The 18,227-nt window shown below is 33.5% G+C and overlaps 1 protein-coding gene across 1 annotated transcript; it reads right to left on the reverse strand.

The window, feature by feature from the left end:
• Window positions 1–1,348: 1,348 nt before the first annotated feature.
• LOC106401191 (villin-4) lies at window positions 1,349–7,610 on the reverse strand. Its single transcript, XM_013841657.3, has 22 exons — window positions 7,308–7,610; window positions 6,548–6,669; window positions 6,343–6,442; window positions 6,172–6,240; window positions 5,856–6,092; window positions 5,597–5,774; window positions 5,397–5,529; window positions 5,150–5,312; window positions 4,936–5,083; window positions 4,594–4,850; window positions 4,395–4,463; window positions 4,225–4,293; window positions 3,982–4,119; window positions 3,712–3,840; window positions 3,463–3,610; window positions 3,328–3,338; window positions 3,084–3,224; window positions 2,843–2,971; window positions 2,698–2,763; window positions 2,275–2,608; window positions 1,946–2,184; window positions 1,349–1,835 (listed from the first exon to the last, which is right to left on the reverse strand). Exons 2-22 carry the CDS (start codon window positions 6,601–6,603, stop codon window positions 1,722–1,724), a joined length of 2,928 nt encoding a protein of 975 aa, XP_013697111.2. The 5' UTR covers window positions 6,604–6,669; window positions 7,308–7,610; the 3' UTR covers window positions 1,349–1,721.
• Between the last annotated feature and the right edge of the window lie 10,617 nt (window positions 7,611–18,227).

The raw sequence follows: 18,227 nt of genomic DNA on the forward strand, positions 1-18,227 counted from the left end.
TTTCTAAAAAAAAAATGTTAATATTTTAATAAAATATTTATTTTACCTTTTTCTTAATTAAAGTGAATTTATATATGATTGACACGTGGGAATTTAAGTTCTAATAAGTTTCTTAAAAACTCTAAGAGCACCTCTAAATATGTATATATATGTATATATATGTATGTATGTGTTGTATATGTGTGTATAATTGTGAGGCCCGTGATTTTACGGGAACCCCAACCGAGAATTTCCTAAAACATTTTCTTTAAGAAATTTTCTGTTGGGTTTCCCGTAAAATCATAAGCCGCACAATTACACACACATATATAATATATATATATATATGCATGTTTAGAAATTTAGTGGGTAAAATCTCCCATTGGAGATACTCTAATATTTGAATTTTTCACCTGTTTTTTTCATTTTTTTAATAATTTTTTTAATTTAAACAATGAGATATTAAGTTGAGAACCTGCGTTAAGGTTGATCTTAAGATTTACTCTTTTTTTTCTTGTACCAAACATTTATTATTTTCTTATATTCCACGTGTGAAACCTTTTCATTGTAAGATTAGGTTAGATTTTGCCAACTTGGTTATTAAGTCTGGTTAATTAAGTGTAATTTACTCTTTAGTTCTTAGTTCATATGATGAATTTATTCTCTTGATTGAAATTGGTCAGTGGTCACTAGATAGTCATTCATATTCGATATTCAAAAGTAAAGCTTATATATATAGATAACAAAAGTCGAGTGATGAACTCGTGTCTAATACATTACCTCTTTGTGATCCATGACTATTGAAATACAGAAGTTTCTCTCCCAAAGAAATTGCTTGTAGGTCAAGTTAGTAGCAATCTTGAAATAACTAATCACTTCTTATTTTACAACTGTATCTCTACAGAATTGGGGTTTTTGTCATTTCTAATTCAACTCTAAAACACTATTTTAGTGTAATTTTTACACTAAACTTCTCCAATCCAACATTAAAAGTTGCACTATAATTTCACACCAATTTGGAATTAAATTGGAGATGCATTTTTTTCAATGTTGAAATCACACTATTCTTCTGCAACACATAATCCACTAACGATTTGTTCTCTCGACACAGTACCTTCTCTCGTCATCCATTACTTACACACTCTCAAAGAGTTTCAGTCTATCAGAAGATCATCCAATCAATTCACGTCATGATGTGATGAGTCACTAACTTCCTTCGGATACAGAGACTTTTGCTTGTTTGGTAATGAATTGTCACATCATGGGACATTCTTAACTCCTAGACTATGCATACGATACGATGTGACCTAGTTATTATTCACTTTTATATTATAATGAGAACCAATCACATTATTTAACACTTGCAGACTAATTTTAATAAAATCTCACTAAATAAAATAATATCTTTTGCAACCAAATTTACTCAATTTGACAGCAAAACAACCACAAGAATAAATAAATCAAAGACTCAAGGCCACAACCTGTGACCTGAAGAGGAAACAGTTCAAAATCTAACCTCAGCCCATCAAACTAAGAAAAAATGGAAATAGCAATAGACACAAGCAAAACAGATGATGAAAAGAGAAGATCTAGAGGAGATAAATCAAAGAAAAAAAAAACTGAGACTCTGGGTTGTTTTTTTAAAACAAGCCATGAAAAGATGTTATTTATGGTTCTCATGGGGAGCAGAAGCGGCAGCTTAAAATGCACTGACAGTGTCTCATGGAGAAGGAGGAACATTCTCAGAAGAGCTGAACAGCCATCTTGAATTTGTTCTGTTTCCATTTAGGCAGCTTGTAGAAAGCTTCTTTCGTCATACCAAACTTCTCTTTGAACTCCTCAGATGAAAGGTAAGCCTATAACAAAGACGATGAAAGGTAAGCCTATAACAAAGACCAAGAACCGTAAACATCTTCTTTCCATTCTCACTTACAAATACAAATTTTGTTTGTTTGTTTGAACATACCTCTCTCCTTGTTACATCAATGTCTGTGACAGGATCAGGTGAAGTTGTCTTGAGACGTTCGTATGGGTAAGCTGGCAAATCTTCTTCGTCTTCCACTCCTTCTTTAGCATCTTCTTGGATAGTCAGAGATACTATCTTGCTGCTCATCGATTTCTCCTCCTCCTTGTCATTATCCTTCTTCTCTTCCTGTCCTTCTGAGCTGGATTCTGGCGCTGGAGACTCAGGTGTCTTCGGGCTCGCTTCATGCCCAATAAAGTTCAAAAGGTCAATACTCAAAAGTTTTAAAAATGAGAACAAAGATGATATAAATTGACACTTTCAGGTATTACCTTTGATGGATTTTGGGATTAAAGGTTCTTGAGGAGGTGTTTTGAATTTTTCGAAAAGGGCACTACGAGAAGCAATGGCTGAAGACTTGGGAGCAAGCCTTGCGGAATCAGGAGTAACAGATCTCGGGTAGAGTTTTCTAACTACTGGGGGAGGAGTTGAGAGGTTTCTTGCATTCTGGTTCTCAAATGTTGCTGCGAGTGCATTGAACGCTGGAGATCTACCCCTCACGCGAACCCTGTCTGGACTTAACGACATGGTTCTTGACCGCTGCTGTGACTTTTCAGGAACACTGGCACGGCCACCATATGAAGCTGGTGTTCTTCGTTTCGGTTTCTACTCATAAAAGCAACAACAAAAGAGATAAACAAACAAACAAAATTTAGAAAGCACACACTCTATCAAGCATGGAGAAGAATGTTTACATCTGCAACTGGAGTTCCACCATTTTTGACAATTTTGAGTTTTCTTTGGAATGAGTTTCCATGCATCTGTAAGCAAACAAAGAGAATGTTTAAGCCTTTGTCAAGGTTTCCTTCTAGGTATTAGTTGAAGGTGTTTGGTACTTACAGAAGATTTTGAGGAATCCCAAGAAGTGAAAAACCGGGTGAAGAAACTTGGCTCACCACCTTCCATGATCACATATATAGGGGCTTCAGGGGATAACTTTTCCAGAAGAGAATCTTTCTCGATGAATTTCTAAGGAAACAAAAGGTATAGATAGATGAGGAACTTGCCTAAACATTTCAGGAATCTTTTGAGACTAATTCTCTCAAGAGTGTTGTTTGCAATGTGTCTAATAAAATCTAACCTCTCCAATAGTTAACGCTAGCAACTTGTTCTTGGGGACTACTTCTTGGCCAACCCATACAAAGATCTCTGAGTGACAGTCTACTATAAATATATCTTCGGTCATCAAGTCATCCTGTGTGAAGTTATATATCTCTGTCACCTGCCAAAACATTACAAGGAAAAAAACTTGGGATTGAGCCACATGCCAAAGCTTCTTCTAATTATGATCTTGAGATTAAAGAAGATTTTGAAAGTGGACGCACCTTCAGAACGTCTGCATTAATTTGCATTTCAGAAATGAAAAGAAAATAAACAGTGTCATTGTGTGCATATAACAAACTTACTAACCTTAAAACTTTTGTTCAAAAAGAAAGAAAAAAGAAAAAGATCTTATGTACCTTTAGTGAATGTGCAGGAGAACAAGTGAGGGTCACTCTCAGGTTCTTTTGTGAGCTTTTGGCTGGAATATTCGGTTTTGCCTCCTAATAACTCCCAGAACTGTTCGGATTCTGAACCTTCCTTTTGTGCTCTCGTCTGTAAGTTTGGCTGGACAAAAATAACATAACAGATGCTACTTCAGCTACACTCAAAACATAATTATAATAGGAACATAGTTGACTTAGCAATTCAAGAGAAACTTATCGTACCTTAATAAGATCGAGCTGCCTCTCGACGAGTTCCTGGTCAGTTGAGGTAGCTAGATTCCCCATCCAAGTAAAGACAGAAGAATCATTATGTAGTATGTAACAATATGAGGAGTTCAGTGACGAAGCAACCTGTTGAAGTAAATCGATAAGATATTAGAAGCCTTGAAGATTTGTGTCTTAGCCAAATGTCTTTGTAACTTGAAATTGGTTCTCACTTCTAAATGATTTCTAAAAGTTTTAAAGGACGAAGACTAAGAAAATGGCATGTACCGGGTCAACTTGTATTGCTTGCATATTATCCGGACCAGACCCTTGAATGCGGAAAAGAGCAAGACCATTCTCATTGTATGTATCATCATCAACTTCTTTCTCTGCTATGTATTTCTTGTATCCACTGCTGATACCACCCTGTAAAGATGCAATCATCGCAAAAAAAAAAATCAGCAGATATTGTATATGCTTATATAACATGTTAGATAAAAAAGGAGCAGAATGAAACTATTTTGGCCAAACCTTGAAAACTATAAAGCTTTGCATAATGACGAAGAACTGAACAGGTTCCTTTCCCTCATAGATGCGAGCCTAATGACAAGAGAGTAAAAAATGCTCAGAACAAAGAGAAAAAGAAGAGACAAAATCCAACAGCATAGGCTTTTGGAATGACTGCAGAAGAAGAAGATTACTTGGGCTGGCACAAACTTCATTGACTCAACCATTTTGCTCGCCATAGAGACTGCAGAAGCTCTTTCTTCCTACACATATGATCACAAACTCACTATTTTAAACCTACTTGCACCTTGTAAGATTTTGGCTTCAACATATACAGCAACAGACTATATGTGACAGACATAAGAATATGCTTTTGTCATCTGGAGAGCTCACCTCCACACTTTGCTTTCCGAACCAAGTCCCTATAAGCACTTCTTCTTTCTCTTCTCCAGGATAAGAATACTGGAAAACATAGCAATCTCCACTGTAGAACTTCGAATGATCAGCAGCTTGAAGGAGTATCTTTTCCTGACCATTCACACGCCAAACCTGCAGATTCCCCGTGCAATCAATGAAAGCTTCGAGCTCCTCTTTAGGAGGAGCAGCTTTCATTAGTCCTCTCACGTTTACTCCTTGTCGTAGCAAGAGAGCTGCAAATGATCACAACGATAACATTTCAGCTACATGTAAGTATTTACATCATTATCTAAATTAAGAGTGTAAGCATTTACGAACCAGCAACTCTGCCTCTACCATCCTCTGACACAGTTGTATTAGTTTCTTGAGTCCATGTATCAAACTTTGATCGGAATGGCACTGTTTCAAACCCTTCTATTATGCGGATCATTTGCGATTTAGGTCGTTCAGATGAACGGATCATTTCCTGTATGATTCTTCTAACATCAGCAAACATTACAACAAAAAACGTTTAGAGACTTAAAAGACTTACTTCTGCTGCTCCACTGGCAACTTTTCTATCATCAAGAGATGTGGTTCGTCCCATCCAAACAAACACTTCGAGTCCACAGTCAAGAATGTAGCACTTGTTTGTATCAAGCATCTCCCTCTCCAAAGTATCTGCTTCAACAGGATTTGCCTTTCCCTTCTCCACACTTCAATTTCAAGATTATAAAGCTGTGTTCAGCTGAAGCATTTATGGGCTCAAAATAAATGAATTACAAGAAGAAGATATTTACCAAAATAGTTTTTTGATATCGAAAGTGACAGTTTTGTCTTCAGCATTAGCTGTTTTTCTAGGTAAAGGAGCGAACCCACCAAAGAACCCCCAAAACTCTCCACTATCAGCATCAGCCATAAGTCTCCCATCCTCTGCAAATGAAGCATATGCAAATTAGAAACCAAAGCAAAGATATGATGAAGATACTAATCAACTAACCAACTGTGGCAACTTCGCATGTGCCATCATGGTAAGTATCTTTGATGTACTGAACCACTTCTAATGCTTTTGCTCTCTCTTGGATACTTGAATTAGATCCATTGAACTGGAAAATCTTTGACTTTGTGTCAAGAATGTATATATCGTCATGGTTTAAAGAACTCCGAGCAAACGGAACCTGTAATGAGTTTAAACCGTTTAGTGTGCAGCCACAAAGTGGAGATAAAAGGAACCAAAAGAAAATGAAATGTGATCTTGCCTCCTTGACATGGACAACATGTTTTCCTCTGCAGACGAACAAGCGGGTAACATGTTCTTCAGCTTCCACATGTTTGAACCCTGAAGCTACTCCACCTTCTTGAGGTATGATACACGGCTTAAAATAAGACAAGAACTTCTCGGTTTCGTGGCCTTGAACTTCTCGATATTGAACTGCACGACCTCCAAGAGCGGCATCTAATTCAACCGTCTTAACTGCAGCAGTCCCAGCTTCATCCTAATATCATCATCTCTTAGTTCTCTCTCGTTCTACTAAACGAAGAATGGTTAAAAGTATATGTTGAATAGGTGCTTACTTGAGAGGTATCTTTACCAAGCCAGTAATGAATATCGTGGCGCAACGCACCTGTTTTTAACGCCGTTGTCTGTCCCAAAAAAGATTGATCACAAGGAGTAGAATACTTCTTGCGTCAAGACCAGAATAGGGAAAGAAACAAAACGTAGTTTACTAGGCCTTAGTTAGTTACCTTCAGTACTATGTAAGAGTCTCCGGTGAAAAACTTCCCAATGGAAGACTTTGGGATGGGTGCAGGGGTAAAATTCTGTATACGCCATACCTCAATACCGCTGAGTTAACCGTCAAGGAGAAGAATAACATGTAGAGATTAAAAAGAGAACGCAAAACAAGGATATAATAAGAATTGAGTAAGAGATTTGAAGGGTGAAGGATACGCTTTCTGTCCAGCTCCTTGGAAAGCTGGATCCAAATCTCTCATGGAAACAGACATTCTTTAAGCAGTCTTTACCGCACTCTCCAACTTATAATAGCTGCAACGACAGATAACACTAATAACCTACGAGCCAACACAAGAAGTAGAATAAATTCAAGAATCAGCAAAATGCAAAACCAATTCTATCAAAAATCAAATCCAAGAACACATTTTATCGCAGATAAAACCATTAGCAATATAAAAAAGGTTGTTGAGTTCCACCTAAAGCCGAAGAAACTAATATGGATTGGATTCAGCTGAGCTTAACTCATGACTTGAAAGATGACTATACAATTCATCATCCAAACAGGTCAACATCAGCTCAAGTCAAACCCAGTCAAAACTAAAGGCTTTATCATTCACTATCAATATAACCAACTCAGATAAACCCAAAAAGGAGCAGACTTGTGTTACATCAGAAGAAGGGTTTATGTAAAATCTCAATTCCCCAGACGAACAAACAATTAAAAAACTCAGACGAAAACACAAAGAACATATCCATTCAAACATCATCACCAAACTCAAGGTAAAGCTCGGAGATTTATACAACTCTACAAGCCTATTTCACTAATTAAACTAAACACTTTTGCCTTCACACCAATCAATAAATACAGAGAAACTTTATATACTCCCAATCAGATCAATTGAACTCTTCAACAACAACAACAAAAACTCAGAAAGCTGGAAACTTTCAGAGAGAATATACGTTTCTGTATTTTTACCTTTACAAATCCGTTGTTCAGCTCCAAGCCCAGATCCAATCTGATGAGAATATTGCGAAAAGATACAAAATTTCAGTTCCTTTCCCTGTGAGAGAGATGTGAACAGAAGCAGAGGAAAAAGTGACAGAGAGAGAGAGAGAAGAAGAAGAAATGGGGAATTGAATTGAAAGCTTTATTAAGAGAGAGAAGCTGATAAACAATTGAAGTCTTAGAGAGAGAAAAGAACAATTTTTAAGAGAGAGGTTGCAGGTTGGAGGGAATGATGAGAAGCCAGGCGTGCTTTATCACTAACCCACAAAGACACAATACAATCCATCTACTGTAAAAAAAAATCTTTTGATTTATAAAAACATAAACATAGAAAAAAAAACAGACAGGTCAACAGCAAAACTAGACCTCCGATGAAAAAATGTTCCTTGTTTTTTTCCTCCAGAAAACGAGAAAAAAAAATCGAAATTTTGTATGGTTTTTGTTTGGTAGATTTTATGTCCTTTCTCCGACCATATTGTACACAGTAATGATCTGTCGCAAACATAAAAATCTAGTTATTTCAAGGCAATCCATTAATGTTTTGACTTCACATACGCTTCAGGGTTTAGGACAACATTGCCACAAAAATTGGTTATATTTTATAAATAAAAATTTTAGAACTACGAAACCATTAACTCTAAAGATATGTAATTAAATTCACATCTAAATTCGGTCACATCTGTTTTTTTTATTTATATTTTTAGTTTATACTATGTGATTTTTTTTTATCAATATCAGATTATTTCCACCAAGTTAATCTTTTCATAAATACTTTCTCCTCTTTTCATAAATATAATACTCTTTTATTGATCATTTTGCCGTTGCTAAATTTAATTATAAGTTCATTACATGAGAATTAAGTACCAAAATAAAATAAATACACAAAAAAGACCAAGAAAAAAGTCCTATTACCTTTAACTTTAAGGCTGTTTGTCATACTCTCTCTCCCAGCCTTGGTTAAAATATTTTTGAGCTTTTTGATGATTGATTAGAAAAGAAATAGTTTCATGAGTTAAGAGAGAGAAAGAAAAGTATGATGAATAAAGAAGTTCCTAGGTGGTTTAATTAAGACTAATCCTTGTTAATAATAAAATAGACAAGATTCTGTCCATATCAATAAATTAAAAATCTTTGACAGGTGTTTAGTATTTTTTTGCTTAGGTGTGTTAAATATGAGTTTTCTTGGGTCTTAATTATTATTTTTATCTTTGAAAAAGATTCATCTATATCATAATTGTTGATTAGTTTTTAATTCCCACAAATATTAAGCAACATTTATAATTAACTTGTTTCATTCATTTTTATAATTGTTTGTTTAAAGTCAAAAAAAAATTGTGTGTTAAATATGAGTTTTTTGGGTCTTAATTATTATTTTTATCTTTGAAAGAGATTCATCTATATCATAATTGTTGATTAGCTTTTTAATTCCCACAAATATTAAGCAACATTTATAATTAACTTATTTCATTCATTTTTATAACTGTTTGTTTAAAGTCAATTTTTTTTATAAAAAAAATTGGACTTCCCAAAACTAGTTTATAAATGGGTGAATTTGCTATCTAGCCAAGTTTGGAGTTAAAATTAAATAAATAGTTTTGATTTTGATGTTATTAAATTGATAACATTTCATACACCTTTTATCCGGTTATGTCCTTATCTTTTCTAAGTTACCGGTGACCGTGAGACCAAAGATTAATGTCGACGAAAGCACATGTCCAAGATAAATTGAGATTTAATATAGTCCACATACGGGATAACTATTATAAGTAAATGTTCTATTCCATTTATAAAAGTACTACGTCAGATAGAACAAACATAATATATTCATACGAAATAGAATCATAAACTCTAAACCTAACCTGCGCACCTAAATACTAAACCATAAACTCGAGTCTCTAAACCCAAACCCAAATGTTAAATTTAATTTAAAGTTATAATATTTCAAAGAAAACAACAAAAAATAATAAATATATAAATTTTGAACTATTATTCTATACTATCTAACATGGAATGAATACTACTCTTGTAATTCAACCCCAACCCACTTCCAACCCTAAACCCAAAACACTTCTAAGACTGAAATACTAAACCCTAAACTTGAATTTCTAAACCTAAATCTAAATGTAAAATATTTTAGATTAAATTAAAATATGAAAATAATATATAATATTTTGTACTATCATTTATACTATATAATGGAAAGAAAAATAGACTTGAGAGGAAGTACTACATCCTAAACTCTAATCACTAAACCCTAAACCCCTCAATAATTAACCATATAACAATCCTACCATAAATCCCTATATACTTAACCCTTAAACCATAATCACTAAACCCTAAACTCAAATATAAACCATAAACCCAAATATAAACCTTCAACCTAAATAGAATGAAACTAAATAAATAGTATAGTACATATTGATAAAATAATGAAATATCTATGATATCATGGAAAAAGTTAATGCTAACCCTAAATAGTATCATGAAATGTCTATGATATCATGAAATGTCTATTTCCTGCAATTATAATAGAATACAACAAATAGTAAAGATCAAATATTTCATTTCACATGAATGGTCTTTCCATTTTACGTTGACACGATCTATTCCACTTATATACACATTGCATCATTACATATAAATGAGAATATATTTACCAGATGACTCAAATCTAGTTTCAAACAATCTAAAGCTAAAGATAAAGATAGTACCCATATAACCTAATCTTCCATTTGTAATCTGAGAAACAAAAGCTAAAGACAAAGATAGTACCCATATAACAAAGTAAATGTAAAATCAACTGTATAGTATAACAATAATGTGGAATGAAAACCATGTATGACGTTAGGAAAAAGAAGAAGAAATGTGTGACTTTATGATGACCACATTTAACTTTTACTCTTTTGAATAATTTTTTAAAGATTAGAAGTGTAATATTATATAAAATACACTATATATCGACGTATTCTAGGTTATTAGGCTATTGATCTAAATATTGTTTTTTTTTAAGCCATACCACCTAATTCCCCTTTATAAATCGAGACTCACTTCGACGTAAAATAAAAAAATATGTTTTCTCTTTTTTTTGCTAAAAATAAACAAATATGTTGAAGCATATAGTAATGGAAATTACATTAATACGTATGAGGAACAAATATCTATCAATGGTCTTCTCTTGTGTTGTTTTCACTATAATGTGATTTCTGTTTTTTATAATAAAAAGTAAGAAGAAACGAGCCAAGAGATCGAAAGACCACGAATATTCGTTTTCGGAAACAAGGACCATTTTTATCTACATGTATGTGTTTGGTATAGTTTTGTACTTTTGTTATATACGGGTGCTTATCTGCTTCTTAACTCAAATCGTGACTGAACGTGTATTACTTGTAATGAGCCAAAGACTTGATAATTTGTTTTTCTATCAAAAGTAAAAAGTCTTAGAGCATGTTTATCGGAGAGTTCTTATGGTGGAGTTCTTAGCGTAATATAAGAATTTAAAATACGGTTCTTAGTTTTTCTTAGTTAAAGTTAAGAAACGGTTCTTATATTACTAAGCACCTCATTCTAAGAATTCTGCAATAAACATGGCCTTAATAAGACATCGGTTGTTTCAATGTTAAAATGACCAAACTTTTGTATCATTTGATATGCGATCAGAATTCAGACGAGAGTCTTGTTTGTGACCTAACTTTTGTATATTTGATTTTTAAACATTGTAATTTAAACTTATGTTGTATTCATATAGTTATTAAACTTACGATGATTGTTTGCTTTTTATCTGTTTAAAGTTTACAGATGACGGTTAGGTTTTATGTTTAAAACAGTGATAATTTTATACTTGCTACTATCTAAATCCGAGTACATGCAAATGAGATTATAATAGTTTAACTATATGCATGCTTCTTGTTGGCAAGATTACACTACAAAATATGTTGTCATTAGTTCGGAGAATACACGTTTCCCATGCTTTGTAGTTTGTAGTATTGCTACATTTCGTGGAGTCCTCAAATTTGACCCGAAGTTTGATTACATACATCAACTACACATTGGACCAACGATCTTAAATTTTATTGATATTTTAATCATTACACCACACAACAACCTTTGAAACCACTTTTATATTCCTTTTCCCGGAGGCCCTGCATTACAATGTTAGAAGTAAATTCTAAATAGCTTGTACAAAAGTGGCGGGTTGATATTAGATTGAGGCGGACAATAATTTGCCCACGAATTATCGTTAAAACTTATAAGAGAAATGATTAGTCAAACACTAACGCAATTATGAAATGACGACCGAGAAAAAGATAAAAATAGCATTAAATCAAGTTTTTGTTTCCGAACTAGCACTCAAAATCTAAAGTCACAAAAATAGCACTTAATGTTTTATCAAAAGTCACAAATTTAGAGTTTAGAGTTAAAGGGTGGGGTTTAGGATTTAGGGTTTAGGGTTTAGGGTTTAGGGTTTAGAGTTTGGGGTTTAGGGTTTAGAGTTGAGAAATGAGGTTTTGGGATAAGATTTTAAATTTTGAAAAATAAAAAAATTAAAATTTTCAAAAAATAAAATGCTATTTTGGTCATTTTAGTTTTTGAGTGTTATTTTTGTGATATAAACTTAGAAATGTGCTATTTTGGAGATTTGCCTTTTTTTGTTTAGTGATGTGGTGATTTTATATATTCAACTGCACGTCCACAACTATACAGAATCACATATATAAAGCGTATTAATTATTAGAGAATAAATTAGAAACAATAGCAAAATCGTTGCCAAAAAAAAAAAGCATTAGCATAGCCTTCAATTTTTTTTTTTTTTTTGTAACTTAGGCTTAGCTAGCCTTCAAAATTTTCTTCCAAGCATTCATATGGGAGTCTCGGACCGGACGAACATGATATATTTTTACAACATTTTGTTTGTTAGTCATTTTACAAATGCAATTGGTTACATCATGCAGAGAAATTGACATTTTTAAGGGATGAGATGTTAAAGGTTTTCTTGTCTTTCAGAAAATGTATACATCAAATTAATTTTTCTATTCAAAAATAAGTATTGACAAATATCTAAAACCGACCATATTAAAGTATGCTTTCGGCTACAATAGACCATATTTAGACTAAAAAGACAATGACTTGTCTTGTTGATTTACAACGGCTGCCGGATAAACCGCCACCAAACAAAAAATTTAGTCAACATCGCCGCCGGCACCATGGAAACTGGTGGTTGAAGCCGCCGCAGAATGGCTAAGATACAATGATCTTTATTTGGTTTAACAATCATTACACTTTTTATTTTATAATTTTTTAACTAATAATGTAATCTTAACATCCTAGCAAGGAACGTGGTTAATAAGTGGCAGACAAGAACCAAAATCTACATTGTAAACAGCCAGTTTCATCACTCCTGATGTGACACGTTAGTAGGAAAGTGAGTTCCACTTTTAAAAAGTGTGAAAAAATGTCAAGTATGTGGTTCGAACCCGGGTTACTATGATATAACCAACATTTATACCACTAAACTAAAGGATACTTTGTACATTGATTACCGAAACTAATATATATTTACGAAGGATTTCTTATAGTGGATTCCACACATAACTGTAATTTCAATACTCACGTATAACTTTGATCATCGAAACCTATTTAGTAAAATCTGCATTCAGGCCCAATAAAACTTATAAGTGGACTAAATCTCCTTTGTATGTATCTAGGATTTTTATAGTACTCTATCTCCACCGATAAACCAAAGTGTTACCCTTTTAGCTTATCAAAAAAAATTCTGAAACTTTTCATCTTCACCTCTCTATATCTCCAACGATCAGTTATGGTACCGTTTGACCTCTGAAACGATCCGTCTCAGTATACATAATTCCTCAAACAAACCTTGAAACCCATATCTCTTATTAAATTATTCCTAAATTGAACTGTCGCAGCTTTTAGCCAACCTTCGAAGATGTCAGCCTCCAGTGTTGTTGTTGTTGCTTAATCGGTCGTTGTCCCCGCCACCTTTCTCCGCCTAGAACATAGTACCCATGAAAAGGTATTGACAATTTGACTTTCTATGGAATACTATATACCATATTTGTTTAATCAATATTCAAGCTATCAGTTTTAATACTTTAAGCGTATGTTTCTCTGGGCAGAATTTCGAGATCCACGGTTCTATCCCAGTTCATGTGAATCACTACCATCCATCGCTACAATAGGTTGTCGATCGTGAAAGTTGATTGATCGCTTTGAAGTTGTCTGATTAACTAATATGATGTAAACTCTGTTCTGATGGGCTATAACGGAAAGTTATTTGGTTGCTAGGACTAACAGAGGCTGCAAGGCTGGGTAAGTCTCAGGCGGAGCTGAAGGACGGTACAACTAGAGCGCCTATTGTCCGGTTTTTGTCGTGCCAACGTGCTATTGAACTTGAGCCTTCCTAGGAGAATCCAGATCACTTCGAAACGTCGGCTGTCATTTTCAACAGGTACCACCAAGATGTAAATTTTTTTATGTTTGTGGTGTGGTTCGACTCAAGATTGAAACTTTTGCTGATGAAATAATGATTTTGTGGATGCATGTCAATTAGATTTACGAGGCTACAAACTGTTCACTGTACATTGGCAGGGAAAAAATGGCTATGTATGGTTCAGTTGTAACACTGGTGTGGTGCAATGGGGATGGACATGGTAACCAAAGGTGTGCATAATGTTATTGAGTTCCTCAGCGATGATTCTCCTGACATGGATGTGATCGAAATCTCTAGTGAGTTCCTTTTGTATGTTATTGGTTTGATTTTAAAACAATGCCTTTTAGCTTAGTGTCATCTTGAAACTTAAAAACTTGAAATTTATTGGTCAGGTAACTTCTTCTCCGACATTAACAAACCTGTTGCGGTGAACTGCATCGAGGGACATGACAGTAATTAGAAGAGAGATAGGGAACAAGGTGTTGAAAACGAGTGTGTCTGGATTGGTGGAGCTCAATATACTCAAGAACCTCACCGTCTATGTTGTTGCAGGCTCTCTAGGTCGATTCAAATCTCATGCCAGCAACATAGTGTTTGATGTATTCATAGCTACTTGCCAAGATCCAGCCCAAAACATGGAGAGCTCTCAAATTAATGGAAACCATTAATAGCAATCACCGTACCATCACTATCTCCACCATCACTGAAGATACCATCATAGAGAACCATGGCAAGGTTGTCTAATTTTACTTGTCATCACGTTCATGTATTTCAGGAGCACAGTGAGAACATTCTTCCAAGCAGTGAAGGTGACGTAGGATTGGCAGCATCATCTGGCCCGTCTGTTTTGGGAGACAAGGTCGATGAAGAATATGCTGCAGCAGATCCTCCAGAGATTTCAGACGCTCAGAACAACCGCAAGCGCTGCCGTGAGTGATTGGAAATATCTATTATATCCTATCAGCCCGTCAACGTCTTTTCTATGCATTTTTAAAAACTGCTATTATCTTTGTTTTCCATCATAAACTTTGGATATTTTTTTCCTTGCATGTTTTCTTTGTTCGGAGATTTTATTTCTATTTTGGATTATTAATGAAACGTCCATGGGTTCTAACTCATACAAGATTTGTCAGTGGTGTATTTTTTTGGTTTACCTATTTCTGACATTTTTTTTGTCCACCATAAACTATTTTTAACAAAGTCGAGTAAAACTCTAAAAATAAATAATTTTGCAACCGTATAATTTTATAAATTTTTCTAGAGTTATTATTATTTTTAAAAAAAATATTTTATTACAATTCTATATTTTTGAAATTAATTTAGGTAAAATAAGAAAATAATTTAATTTATTGTTCGATAAATTGTTTAATTTTTTAGATTCAAATTTTATATTTTGTTCCTTACACTATTTGTTTTATATACTAACAACTACCTAAGTAAATACTAAACAACTTCATAAACTTTATATTTTAAACATGAAAGCGCTAATAACCTAATGGTCGATCAAATCATTACGAAAATAATGCATATGAATTCGCCGGTTATTCTTATATCAACTTAATCAAACTGTGTGACTTCCAAATGTTATGTTCATCACCATTATATACAAGACGGAAAAACAAAAGTGGAAAAAAATAAACGACAAAATCCCGTACACAAAACTACACAACGATCAATAACTTATCCGGCTCCGCGCTTTGCGCGGGGCTATACCCCTAGTAAATTCAATGCGTAACTTAAATTATGGATTATTATTCTCTCAAACAAAGAAAGGAAGCAATGTCTATTACCATCGTACAAAAGAGCAAATCCCATTAGCCTTTCAAAGGAACTTACTCTGCAACATTAGAAGAGTAAATAGTCATTGTGATTTCTCTAAACTTTTCCTTCGAACTTGAAATTCAACTTGTGGTCTTCTTTCAGAGCTGCTAGATAGTTTCTACAAGGACCTTCTGCAGAAGGCAAAGAAACACACCAGGTGACAAACAAATTACGTAAAAAAAACCCATTATAAGAGATAAGAGATACTGTATGGAGATATTGACGATCCTCAACAGAGCAAGAGTCTATAAGAGCATACACACCAAGCCTCAAAACTTCATCTACCTCCCTGCAAAAATTTCCAAAATCATTTAATTCGTAACTTCAGGACATAAACACCATCTCAAGCCATGTTTGCAGTAAACTGTAGTTTATGGAATCTGTCTGAACAAGATTCTTATGGTTTCTTGGAAAGAGAAATGTAAAAAAGAGAGATACAAAAGGAAAAAAAAAATCTGTTACCTTTAGAAACCCGTTTTAAGAGGACCATATTCTCAAGAAACCAATATGTAAGTTGACAAGAACTTGAAACAATAGCCCTGTTCGTTACGTAAACGCAGCGGTAGAGACTAGCGACCAGAAAAAAACACGGAGAACAAAGAAATTAATAAAAAATATCACGGTGGTGAGAGTGGAATAGGAACAGAAGTTACCGCTGGCGATTCAAATAATTACGGAGTCTGACGCTGTTTTATCTGGCGTTCCACAATTTCTCTCGGTTTCTCCGCTTCTTAACGTTAAAGTGATCGCTGCGGCTTTCACAAGCAAAACAATTTCACCATTCCTTCTGTATTTTTGATCGCTGTCGCTGCCGCAGCGTTCAAGCGCCGAACAGGGCTATGTCCAAAGACTTCCTTCTGGTCTAGCTGCCATTCAGTTGTTTCGAGAGCAAATTAAAATTTGAGATACACATAGTTGTAGAATCCGATCTTAATAATTCAAAACGAAAATCTAAACTTAGTTTTACTGGTAGCTTTTTCATCCACAAAACCCCGAAGGAAGAACAGTAAGATGCAGTGATTTACCTCTTCATAGATCCTCCGAAGAAAAGAAGCACATGTGATTCCTTCTTACACAATTCCACTTCAAATGGAGCACACTTACCATGTTTGTTTTTCCTGCTGTCACAGATTCTAGTAGTGTAGCAACGGAGCGGGCGCTCAGTTTTTTTTAGATGTTGAAATGTCACAGAAAGGCAAGATATCAGAGTCAGTTCTAAGATTGGTAAATTTAAACAAGATTTTGTGAGTGTAAGCAAAATAAAATTCCACTTACCTCGGATGACAGCTGTGTATACTAGTCGGCAGCAAGCAGCATACAGGCTCACTTAGAATTTCTGGTCTACTTGAAGACCTTCAGAGCTTCCTAAAAGATCTTGTTGCTGATCATCCTTATGATTTTCAAGGAAGCTAATTTTAATTACGATGTAGATATGAAACTGTTAATTTTGAACCAACGGGCCTTGGACTACTGGTACTTGAGAGATGATCCTAATACGGTTAATTTTAATTATGATATAGAGATGAAACTGTTAATTTTGGAAAGTTCTTTAAACATAAAAAATATCATCATACTAGTTAAAATAAATAACACTATGTTTACATGTCCAAAGAAATTTAAAAGTTTGAAAACAGTTTCTAAAAAAAAAGAAAGAAAAGTTGGCAGAGAAATTAAGGCGGGGTATTGAATTTAGAAGTTCTACTCAATTTGAAAGAATTGAAATTTCTATTATTATTTTTTTGTTATTCAGTTATGTATTTCATCAAATTCTTGCAAATTCTCATGTTATTGGATTATGTATTTCAAATCATACTACTAAATATTTTAAATTCTAGTTTAATTTAATTCACTAATTTTTAACTCTATTGAATATTTGTGCTATTCTATTTTTGGTGGGTCTCATGGAAATTGTATTTGAAAAGAATTTAATGGAAATTTATGATAAAACGTAAAAGAACCAATTTTTAAGGTTCAAGATAGGATTTGAAAAGAATTCTTTAAACCATTTATTTATTAGATATCTCCGTCAAAAGTATTGATACGATAGATTTAGAAATATAATTTCCAATATCAATTTTAAAAATATATTATCGTTTTGACGAATGACAAAAGTATATAATTTATTGTAATCCATATTACAAAGGAAGAACATAATTTTTATATTCCGAGATATAGTCTTATCTATACATTTACATAGTGATATAAAAATAATTGGATTTTAATTATTTTTTATTAGTAGATTTTTATTCCATTTTCTAAAATGATTTTCTCTATCTATATGGTATGAAAATGATTATGGTCTTATTATTTTTATCAGTGAAAATTTTGTTCCTTCTTAGTGCATTTTATACAAAGATTTAAAAAGTTCATGAAATTTAAATGAATTGTTTTCGATCAAATTTAATTGCATTCTTTAAAATCTAGAATGAAAGAGTTAGAAAATGCATTAAAATCCTCATTGAATCATTTAAAAATATTTCAAAATCTATTATTTATGTCTTCAATTGAGTTCTTTCAAAACCAATTAAATTCTTGAATCAACCCCAAACTTTCAATTGTGCATTCTAGACCTTCCTAATAATTTCACAAGGAAATTAATGTTTTTTTCTAAACAACCGTTT

The sequence above is a fragment of the Brassica napus genome, chromosome C1 (assembly GCF_020379485.1).
Source record: "Brassica napus cultivar Da-Ae chromosome C1, Da-Ae, whole genome shotgun sequence".
Taxonomy (NCBI): Eukaryota; Viridiplantae; Streptophyta; class Magnoliopsida; order Brassicales; family Brassicaceae; genus Brassica; species Brassica napus.